Here is a 12,189-nt window from a genome sequence, read left to right as displayed (position 1 = left end):
GGTGTAGAAGAGAGAAATTTCAAAGAGTATACTTAAGCTGATTTTATTATATTTGTTTACCCTTATTCCTTTTTTCAGTTCTAATATTTCCAGAAAATGGCCAATTCCACCATGGTAACTGAGTTTCTCCTTGTGGGCTTTGCTGATGGATGGAAGATAAATTTCCTGCTTTCCATGCTATTTCTTCTAATGTACTTGGCCACTCTAGTAGGGAATATCTTCATCATCATTGCTACCACATTTGACCAGAATCTTCACACACCCATGTACTTTTTCCTCAGAAATCTGTCCATCTTAGACATGTGCTATATTTCTGTTACTGTTCCCAATGCCTGTGTGAATTCTCTCACTGATAACAGGGCTATTTCAGTAGCTGGGTGTGTAACTCAGATCTTTCTGGTCATTTATTGTGCGTTTGTGGAAATTCTATTGCTTTCTGTCATGGCCCATGATCGTTATGTGGCTATCTGCAAGCCTCTCCACTATCCCATCATCATGAACCACAGATTCTGTATCTGGACAACACTGGTTTCCCTGATCAGTGGCCTTATCTATTCAGGTGTGCACACAGCCAACACATTCCGACTGTCCTACTGCCGATCCAATGTGGTTCATCAGTTCTTCTGTGAAATCCCCTCTCTTCTGAGGCTCTCCTGCTCTGACATTTCTAGCAATGAGACTTTAATACTTATTTCTGCCATGATCGTTTGTGGTGGTTGCTTTATATATATTTCCTTGTCATATGTTCAAATACTTTCTACCGTGCTTAAGTTTCCAACCCGAGAGCAAGGGAAAGCCTTTTCTACTTGTGTCCCTCACATCCTTGTGGTGTCTGTCTTCCTCAGTTCCTTAGCCTGTGTATATCTAAGGCCTTCAGAAAACTCTGAAACAATTCAGGATGTGATTCTTTCTGTGTTTTATATCATTGTGCCTCCATTTTTGAATCCTATTATCTATAGTCTTAGAAACAAACAGGTAAAGGGAGCTGTACAAAAGATGATATTAAAAAGTTTTATTTAAGAAAATAATATGTGTTGGTTTCAAGTTTATCCTGAATCATTAATTCTTTTTTTTTACAGAAACTTTATTTTAAAAGATCTATTATGTAAACTTTATTTTAAAAGATCTATTGGCCTATTAGAAGAGAAGGTGTTTTTTAAATGGTGGGGAAGAGAGGTCAGTTTCTCCCCTCCTTTATTATTACTTTTTTTTTTATAACTAAGTGCCTTGGTTAGTTTATTTATTTTTAATTCTTTTATTTATAAAATGGAAACACTCAAGACCATAGGATAAGAGGGGTACAATTCTACACAATTACCACCACCAGAACTCTGTATCCCATCCCCTCCCTTGATAACTTCCCTATTCTTTATTCCTCTGGGAATATGGACCCAGGGTCATTATGGGGTACAGATGGTGGAAGATCTGGCTTCTGTAATTGCTTCCCCACTGAACAAGGGCGTTGACAGGCCGATTCATTCTCCCAGCTTCTTTCTCTTTTCCTAGTGGGGCAGAGCTCTGGGGAGGCGGGGCTCCACGAAACATTGGTGGGGTCCTCTGCCCAAGGAAGTCCAGTTGGCATCATGGTAGCATCTGGAACCTGGTGGCTGAAAAAAGAGTTAACATATAAAGCCAAACAAATTGTTGACTAATCATGAACCTAAAGCCAAAAATATTGCAGATGAAGATTTGGGTCTTTGTTTTGGAAATAACTAGTAGGTCTATTTTAGGTATATTCCAAGGGGCCCATGATTGAATTATTCATTGTTATCCTGAATGAGACTGGTCAAGTTTTCACTGAATAGATATAAATTTGCAATAACCATGTTTGCTGCTTTTCTCTTGGAATAGAGTTCAGGTATTTAGCAGATTCTACTGTGTATATGATAAAGTTGTACATTTTTTTGTACTTTTTTTATCATGACCTATTTAAGGAACTTAATCATAGAGATATTACATTGCCATTTATTTTTTAGTATATTTTGGCTATCTTAACATAAACCGATGTTTTACATTTCAAATGGATATCATTATCTCATGGACAACAATAAAATTTTATAAAAGTAATTGTTTATGTGTTTTTGAGACGTTAGGCTCCACGATTACCCCATTGCCTTTAGTCATAAGCCTTACTAAATAAGCATCTTATTATTTACACTGTCCTTTCCATCTACTACTACTACTAAAATACAATTTCACAACTGCTTATTTTATAAATGGATATGATCCAAGATACTAATTAGAATAATTTTATGTTGGGTATTTAAGACTAAAGTATCTATAATGTCATTAGTACCTCAAATGAATTCTTTTCTTTAAAATTTTTATTTATAAAAAGGAAACACCGACAAAAAACACAGGATAAGAGGAGTACAACTCTATACAGTTCCCACCCCCAGAACTCCGTATCCCATCTCCTCCCTTAATAGCTTTCTTATTCTTTAACCCTCTGGGAGTATGGTCTCAAGTCATTGTGGGATGCAGAATGTGGAAGGTCTGGCTTCTGTAATTGCTTCCCTGCTGAACATGGGCATTGACAGGTTGATCCATACTCCCAGCCTGTCTCTCTCTTTCCATAGTGGGTAGGGCAGGGCTCTGGGGAAGTGGAGCTCCAGGACACATTAGTGGGGTCGTCTGCCCGAGGAAGTCTGGTTGCCATCATCTTAGCATCTGGAACCTGGTGGCTGAAAGAAGAGTTAACATATAAAGCCAAAGAAATTTTTGACTAATTATGAACCTAAAGTTTGGAATAATTCAGATGATGAGTTGGGGGGTCTCCATTTTGTAAATAGTTAGTAGGCCTATTTTAGTTATATTCCAAAGGGTCTATGACGATAGTAGTTTTTTTTTTTTTTTGTTCTGAGCTTGACATCTGATATGCAGGTGGATCCAAGTTATTGTCTGGGGAGATAATGTCATGGCTAGAAAAAGGACCAAAAAGCTGGATCAGGGGAGAGAGTAGCTCCCAAAAAGTGTATAGATATTGTTGACTGTAAGCCACCTCAAATGAATTCTTAATGAATAAAAACTGAGATAAGTTGTGTGCTGTATTTTTTAAAAGTCAATGAAATTCACATCAGAAAAGGTAACAGCAACAATTATTGGAGAGGTTGTGGGGTCAAAGGAACCCTCCTGCATTACTGATGGGAATGTCTATTGGTCTAACCCCTGTGGAGAGTAGTCTGGAGAACTCTCAGAAGGCTAGAAGTGGACCTACCCTATGATACTGCAATTCCTCTCCTGGGAATATATCCTAAGGAACCCAACTCACCCATCCCAAAAGATCTCTGTACACGTATGTTCTTAGCAGCTCAATTTATAATAGCCAAAACCTGGAAGCAACCCAGGTGTCCAACAACAGATGAGTGACTGAGCAAGTTGTGGTATATATATACAATGGAATACTACTCAGCTATTAAAAATGGTGACTTCACCATTTTTAGCTGATCTTGGATGGAGCTTGAAAAAATGTTAAGTGAAATAAGTCAGAAACAGAAGGATGAATATGGGATGATCTCACTCTCAGGCAGAAGTTGAAAAATAAGATCAGAAGAGAAAACACAAGTAGAACCTGAACTGGAGTTAGTGTATTGCACCAAAGTAAAAGACTCTGGGGTGGGTGGTTGGGGGGCGGAATACAGGTCTAAAAAGGATGACAGAGGACCTAGTGGGGATTGCATTGTTATATGGAAAACTGGGAAATATTATGCATGTACAAATTATTATATATACTGTTGAATGTAAAACATTAATTCCCCAATAATTAAAAAAAATCAATGGAATACTATACAGCTATCAAGAACAATAAACCCACCTTCTCTGACCCATCTTGGACAGAGATAGAAGGAATTATGTTAAGTGAGCTAAGTCAGAAAGATAAAGATGAGTATGGAATGATCCTACTCATCAACAGAAATTGAGAAAGAAGATCGGAAAGGGAAATTAAAAGCATGATCTGACTAAATTGAAAGTAGGGCACCAAAGTAAAAACCCCATGGTGAGGGGTAGACATGCGGCTTCCTGGGCTGGCGGGGGGTGGGCGTGGGTGGGTGGGATGGGACACGGTCTTTTGGTGGTGGGAATGGTGTTTATGTACACTCCTAGTAAAGTATAGTCATATAAATCACTAGTTAATTAATATGAGAGGGGAAAAATTAATTGTATGTCTCGAAGTTTTAAAACACAGACTGAGTCTTCTTAATATATAGGCTGTGCATTTGATATGCAGACTCTCTCAAAAGCCTAGACTAAGTAGATTAGAGGCAACCAGTGGCACAGCTATTTACAAGATACTGGGTACTATACAGCAAACCCTAACAAAAGGACTTTTCAAAGTTAACCCAATTCCAAATAATGTGATGAAAACATTAACTATCCATTGTCTTTTTGAACCCTAAAACAGCAGGAACCTCACATCTCCACTATAGAGCCTATATTTCTCCCAGTCCTGGAAACTTAGGATAGGGCCACTTTCCCGCATGCCTCTCCCAATCCATATCAAATAATATTGCATCATCAGATTGCAACCTAATCAATGCAATGATTGCCACCTCAACATGCTTCAGCTCAGACTGTGTCCAGAGACTTCAGGTGTGGAAGGACAACCCTTCAGCTTTATTACTCGGGTGAGGCCTTTCCTTTCATAGCATTCTCTAATTCCATCCCAGGTGGATCACTTTCTAACAAAGTCCCCAAACCTAGATATAGACCAGGTTCTGTGAGAGCATATGTTCACATGTATCCATAAACAAGTGCAAAATATATACCTAAAAGAAGAAGTACACTAGAGTTTGCAGTGAGTACCCCCCCCCAACACTTCATCTCCACTACTCCAACCTTTGGGTCCATGATTGTTCAACAGTTTGTTTGACTTTGTATGTTAACTCTCTTTTCAGCCACCAGGTTCCAGATGCCATCAGGATGGCGGCCAGGCTTCCCTGGACTGAAGACCCCACCAATGTGTCTTGGAGCTCTGATTCCCCAGAGACCCACCCTACTAGGGAAAGAGAGAGGCAGACTGGGACTATGGACCGACCAGTCAACGTCCATGTTCAGTGGGGAAGCAATTACAGAAGCCAGACCTTCCACCTTCTGCAACCCACAAGGTTGCATGCTCCCAGAGGGATAGAGAATGGGAAAGCTATCAGGGGAGGGGATGGGATATGGAGATTGGGTGGTGGGAATTGTGTGGAGTTGTACCCCTTCTACCCTATGGTTTTGTTAATTTATCCTTTCTTAAATAAAAAAATAAAGTATTTTAAAAAAATCAATGAATTTCAAAATATATGTATAAACAATGTGATTTTTTTATCAAATATTTTCTATGTAGAAATTAAAAATTGGGAGTTGGGCGGTAGCACAGCGGGTTCAACGCAGGTGGTTAAAGCTCAAGGACCGGAGTAAGGATCCCGGTTCGACCCCCTGGTTCCCCACCTGCAGGGGAGTCACTTCACAGGTGGTGAAGCAGGTCTGCAGGTGTCTATCTTTCTCTCCCCCCTCTGTCTTCCCCTCCTCTCTCCATTTCTCTCTGTCCTATCTGACAATGACATAAATAGCAACAACAATAATAACTACAACAGCAATAAAAATGACAAGGGCAACACAGAACAAATATAATTACTATGCATTTGGAAAGTGAAAAAATTCATCAAAATGAGCTGATGTGATTTACTATTATTATTATTATTTTTTAATTTTTAAAAATATTTATTTACTCTCTTTTGTTGCCCTTGTCGTTTTATTGCTGTAGATATTATTGCTGTTAGTGAGGTCATCATTGTTGGATAAGACAGAGAGAAATGGAGAGAGGAGGGGAAGACAGAGAGGGGGAGAGAAAGACAGACACCTGCAGACCTGCTTCACCACCTGTGAAGCGACTCCCCTGCAGGTGGGGAGCCAGGGGCTCGAACAGGGATCCTTAAGCCAGTCCTTGTGCTTTGCGCCAACTGTGCTTTAACCCGCTGTGCTACCGCCTGACTCCCTATTATTATTTTTAAAGCAAATTTTTAAAAAATTTATTTATTTGTTTATTTATTATTGGATAAAGATAGAGAGAAATGGAGAGGGGAGAGACAGATACAGAGGGAAAGAGACAGAGAGACACCTGCAACCTTGCTTCACCACTTATGAATCTTTCCCCCTGCAGGTGGGGACTAGAGACTTGAACCTGTGTCCTTGAGCACTATAGTGTTTGTGATTAACCAGGTGTGCCACCACCTGGCCTTTTTGTGATTTATTATTCATATTATTAAGCATTTTCTTATAATTATACTCAAGTACCTTAGTGAAGTTTTCCTTGCAACGACTTAAATTTTTTTTCTATTATTTTTATTTACTTATTGCATAGAGGCATCCAGAAATTGAGAGGGAAGGGGGTGGTAGAGATGGAGAGAGACAGAGGAACATCTGCAAGTGTCTCATCACTGGCAAAGCTTTCCCCCTACAGGCAGGGACTGTTGGCTTGAACCTGTGTCTTTGCTCATTATAAAGTGTGTTCAACCAGGTGCACCACCACCTGGCTCCCCTTTCATCTATTTTAACTCCACACTAAATTATCCATTTTTATGGAATATATTCCTGTTCTGGGCTATTTTATTTCTTCTCAAATAAGTTATTATTTATTATTCCAAATATAAGATTATATCTTACATTTATGACAAAATGGCCTCCAGTTATTAATATCACTATTACCTGGCATTAGTTCAAGGTTATTTAAATTCATTTAGCACTATGACATGAAGTTCTCTGTATTTTTGTAGCCAAAATATTTTTGTCCATATTTCTTCATCTTCGATCAGGGGAATAAATATTGTTAAAATGGCCATACTACTTTAAGCAATTTATAGATTTAATGCAATAACTATGAAAATACCAATGACATTTGTCAAGGAAATTATCCTAATATTTGTGTAGAAGCATACTTCAGATCTTGAATAGTCAATGTATGTTTGTGAGGTAGGAAGAAACCAAAAAGGAGGTACCATTTTCCTGATTCTGAATTATACTATGATGCAACAGTAATTAAAACTGTGGAACTGGAACAAAAACAAACACTTAGAACAGTGCAGTTCAGAAATAAATCCAGAGATAAATAAGCATCTAATATATGATAAAGAAGGTAAAACCATACAGTGGGAGAAGAAATGAAATTATAAACATATAGAAGAAAATACAGGTGAAACACATCAAGACCTGAATGTCAGAGACATATTTGGAGGTTCAACCCCACTGGCAAAGAACATTACTGAAAAAATAAACAAGACTGGCAAAATATTGATAGATCACCCAAGCAGTGTTCTTGACTTGTTATGTACATAGCCCAGGTTTCAGCCTGGCTCCCACTGCAATGGAGGAAACTTAGTATTGTGGTATCTTTCCTTCAGTCTGTCTCTTTATATCTCAATAAAAAGATAAAAAAGTGAGACTACATTACAATACAAAGCTTTTGTATATAAAAGGAAACTCCCTGCCCCACCTTCCTCCTCCCCTTCTTTGCCAAAAGGGTTGTTACTGAGGCTTGGTGCCTGTACTGTGAACCTACTGCTTCAAGTAGTCTTCTTTCCTCCCTTTCTCCCTCCCTCCCTCTTTCCTTCCTTCCTTCCTTCCTTCCTTCCTTCCTTCCTTCCTTCCTTCCTTCCTCCCTTCCTCCCTTCCTCCCTTCCTTCCTCCTTCTGTCCCTCCCTTTCTCTCTTTCCCCCTCTTTCTGTTTTCTTTCTTTTTTTTTTTCTTAATAAGACAGAAAAATTAAGAGAGCAGGGAAATTTCGGGAGAAAGAGCTGCAGTTCTGCTTCCTCATTCATAAAGCTTCTCCTGCTGCAGGTGTAGGGCAAGGGCTTAATACTGGGTCCTTGTGCATGGTAAAGAGTGCACTTAAAGAGTGCATCACCAACTGGCCCCAAGAAAGAAACTTCTATAAGGATGAAAAAAAATCAATAAAGCAATTGGGAAAAGATATTTGCACATCACAGAACTGATCAGAGATTAATTTAATATAAATAAATACACTTTAACAACAAAAGAAATAAGCAACTGGGCCAAGGATATAGCAAAACAATTTACACAACATATTTTCATGCCTGACACCACACATGTCAGCTTCAATCCTTGACAGCATCATAGGGCAGAGCTTAGTAGTGCTCTGGAAAAACAAACAAAACCAAATCAATAAAAAAGTGAGTAGAAAGGCAAAAACCCTGAACAGATGCTTCTTCAAAGAAGATAAACGGACAGCTTAGAGCACATGAAGAAATATTCTCTATCACTTACTAATAGAGAAATGCAAATTAAAACCATGATGAGATAGTATCTCACACTGATGAAAATATTCTACGTACAAAAGATCAGAAATGACAAGTGTTGGCATAGGTATGGAGGAAAAGAAACTATATTGCTGATTGGAATGCAAACTGGTGAAACCTACAGGAAAACAATATGGAAGGTTTTTAAATAATTAAAAGTAGACATTTCATATTATCTAGCAATTTTACTCCTAGGCCTACATCCAAATGGTGTGAAAATACTTAATTTGAAAGGACACATGTAACCCTATGTTCATACCTGCACTATTTACAATAGCCAAACCATGAAATTGACCTTTATATCCACTGACAGATGATTAGATAAAGAAGTTATGGAATATATATTCACTGGGAATATATTCAATTCAGCCATACAAAAAATGACATTGGATAGGGCTGGGGAGATAGCATAATGGTTGTGCAGAGACATTCTCATGTCTGAGGTTTCAAAGTCAGAGCTGAGCAGTGCTCTGGTTAAAAGCAAATAAATAAGGAGCAAAAGTTGGCATTTTGTCATTTGGGACAAAATGAACGGAACTGGAGGTGATTATAATAAGTGCAATAAGTAAAAGGTGAAATATAATTATGGATGGCTTCAATCATGTGGAATATAGGTCACTAAAGTAAATGAACTCGCAAAAAAAACAGTAACAAGTTGTCTCTTATACTTTGTGAAAATGATGTTAGTCATCAGATGGAAATAAGGGGGCATAGTAACTTCAGTGGTGAGTGTGGTGAATTGCACAGACACATACCTGGCTATGAAACTATACTCCTGAAATCTTATAAATTTGTACACCAGTGTTAAAATCACTAATAATAAAAGTCACTAAATATTTTTTCAACTTAAAATTTAATTTTTAGATTAAGAAATATTATTTTAAAAATAACTCATTTCCTTTAAAGGATTCAATTTTATTTAAATAAATTGTATCATTTTATATAATTTGCCAATACTCTACTTTTTTTCCTGCATGATATCCCAGACTCCAGCTCTATAAATATTCTGATATAAATCATACATTCTAAATTTTATTTAAATAAATTGTATTATTTTGGCATGTGTGGCACTAACGATTAAACAGGATATGCTTATCAATACTCTACTTTTTTTCCGTATGATATCTCAGAGTCTAGCTCTATAAATATTTTTATATAAATCATACATTCTAAATTTCTTCAACTTTTCACATGTATTTTTCACAACTATTTTTTATATTAAAAACCTTATGCACATTAATTTATAGTAAAATATAAACATATAAAATATACTTTAAAATATATAGTAAAATATAATTACTGAGTTCTATGAGAAATTTCAATTTCAATATATTCCTCATCTCTAGTATTTTTACAAATAAACTTTTATTTTTACTGGAGATTAAATTTTATTTTATACATGTACATACAGTATAATACAAATGAGAAACAAGTTATCTGATCCCTTTTGGTCCTTGATTACTCAAAGTATCTGACAAATATTCCATTTGCTTCAAGGAAACACTGAATTGGAGGTAATTGTATGGTGATTTTTTAAAAATTTATTTTTGGCAAAAATCCTTCATAATTGACCTAAAAAGCACCAGCAAATAATTCAGGATCCTTAAAACCATTGGACTCTATTTAGTTCAGTAGTTTAATTAAATGTGTTTATTCACATCTTTTTAAAAATATCTGTTTATTTACTTATTCCCTTTTGTTGCCCTTGTTGTTTTATTGTTGTAGTTATTGTTGATGATGTCATCATTGGACAGGACAGAGAGAAATGGAGAAAGGAGGGGAAGACAAAGAGGGGGAGAGAAAGATAGACATCTACAGAGCAGCTTTACCACTTATAAAGCAACTCCCCTTCAGGTGGGAACCGGGGGCTGGAACCGGGATCCTTATGCTGGACCTTGCACTTTGCACCACCTGCACATAACCCACTGTGTTACTACCTGACTCCCTTATTCACATCTTTGACACATCTTTTACACATTTATACAATCAGAAAAAATTTGTGAAATTCTCCATTTCTCTCTGTCCTGCCCTGCTCTCTTATTATCTACATATCAATGTTCTGCTTTGTCTAACAAATGATTTAATGTTTTCTCCCTACTTCCCCACCCATTATGCTAATTTGATATATTCTTTTTCTGCCCTCAAGACCCTCCCTGCCTTCAGGGTATTATTAATTATTAATCCTACCAGTTAGACCCCTCGAAACAGTTGCTAAGGAACTTCCTACCTTTCCCAGCCCCTTTTACCTTTCTCTGCCCCTTTCCTAACCATGTATGATATTGCCAAGCCACTTCCATTTCTGACTTGCCACTTCCGTTTTCTGACTTTAAGAGCTTGGACACTTGGATGCATAAATATTTGAATCGCCTCACCACCACCAGTTTGGTTCCTCTCTCTCTCATCTCTGAGTGAGTAGCAGCCCTGGCTGCCTCCAGTTGTGTTTTCTCCAACCCAGAGAGTTACACGCCTGAGAAGAGGCACCCCCACACTAGCCCGGCAGATGTTTGGTATCACTAGAAAGATTTGTGTGTCTGTGTTCTACATGAAATTGGTTGCTTTCAGTGTACACTCTGTGTAAATAAGAGCTTTAGTTTTTTTTCTCAGACCTCAGCTTTTTTACTTTTCTTTTCTTCACAGGAATTGAAAGTAGAACTACCTGGGGGTAAATTAAAAAAAATAGGTAAAGGAAGAAAATGAGTGGGTAGGGTTATGTCCAATAAAGATCTGTTGAGTATTGAGTCTCTGCTAGTGGGTCTAGATGAATTTAAGTCAAAGCTATCAGGTGGTTCTGTAGATGACCTCCAGCAATGTTTACACCTCTCATTGCAGCTAGATATAACTAGAATCATTGAATTGCTTTGTCAATTAATGTCTTTCTCACAGACCTCATGAGACAAGTTCCAGACTCACTGATACATCTATGAGTTTGTTTTTCAGAAGAAGCAAGTACCCTTAAGGAAATTTTGGCCAGCTGATAATTCAGTGCCAGCTGCTTCTAGTGTCGTCAAGAAGTCTGGCTACGCAAAAGTTACCGGAATGAGAAGAAAGGCATTGTATGTTCTTCCCCCTTAATTCTCCCTTCTCATCCCTGACATTATAAAACCTTTCATTCAGTCTCTGAAGCAGAACAGATTTGAGTGACTTTGATCGTCTATTCTTAATTTTTAAATTTTTAACCTTTTTTTGTTGGATAGAGACAGTCAGAAATTGAGAGGGAAGGGGGTGATAGAGAGGAAGAGAGACAGAGAGACACCTGAAGCACTGCTTCATCACTTATGAAGCTTTCCCCCAGCAGGTGGGAACTGAGGACTCGAACCTGGGTCCTTGTGCACTGTATCATGTGCGCTCAGCCAGGTGTGCCACCACCTGGCCAATCCTCTGTTCTTGATTTGATCAATTCTAAGGAAAACCTACCTCTTTTTCTCAGCATCTGTGCTGTGGTGTTTGACTTTAGCTGTCTGTCAGGTGTACGAGCCTAAACTGGGCCCTCAGGTAATAATTCTAATGAGTTCAGAGACTAATGAGAACTTTAATCTTCAGATCATCTCTAGTGGACTAAGAGGAATTTCTTTTTTTTTTTTTTTCTTCCTCCACAGAAGGAGTAGGCCTGTGCTCATTTTAGTAAGTTTACTATGTTTGCCTCCTAACAGCACATTCCACTGCCTACAGAAAGATGCTTTCAGCTAGGCTCTTAAATTTATTGATACCATCCTTTCTTAGGCTGTTAACTCCAGCCATTGTACTTTAGCTTCTGTCCACACCCCCATGTGCATGGCCCAATACACAATAACTGTACTGTCAAACAGTGTAGATCTTATCAAAGTTCATCTAAAATCTCCTTTTCCTTAATCAAACCCATAGACTTCTAGCTCTATTTGGTGTCTGAAACAAT

At 37.8% G+C, this 12,189-nt stretch overlaps 1 protein-coding gene across 1 annotated transcript; it reads left to right on the top strand.

Annotated features, from left to right (window-relative positions):
• The first annotated feature begins 96 nt into the window (after nucleotides 1-96).
• On the top strand, nucleotides 97-1,020 carry LOC103107614 (olfactory receptor 14C36-like). The gene has a single exon (XM_007516429.1). It carries the CDS (start codon nucleotides 97-99, stop codon nucleotides 1,018-1,020), a length of 924 nt encoding a protein of 307 aa, XP_007516491.1.
• Nucleotides 1,021-12,189: the final 11,169 nt, after the last annotated feature.

Source organism: Erinaceus europaeus, chromosome 2 (assembly GCF_950295315.1).
Source record: "Erinaceus europaeus chromosome 2, mEriEur2.1, whole genome shotgun sequence".
NCBI classification, from domain to species: Eukaryota; Metazoa; Chordata; class Mammalia; order Eulipotyphla; family Erinaceidae; genus Erinaceus; species Erinaceus europaeus.
This window is presented reverse-complemented; position numbering and strand designations above follow the sequence as displayed.

Excerpts from the sequence above, each read along its gene's own strand:
- LOC103107614 (XM_007516429.1), top strand. The coding sequence starts at position 97 with ATGGCCAATTCCACCATGGTAACTGAGTTTCTCCTTGTGGGCTTTGCT.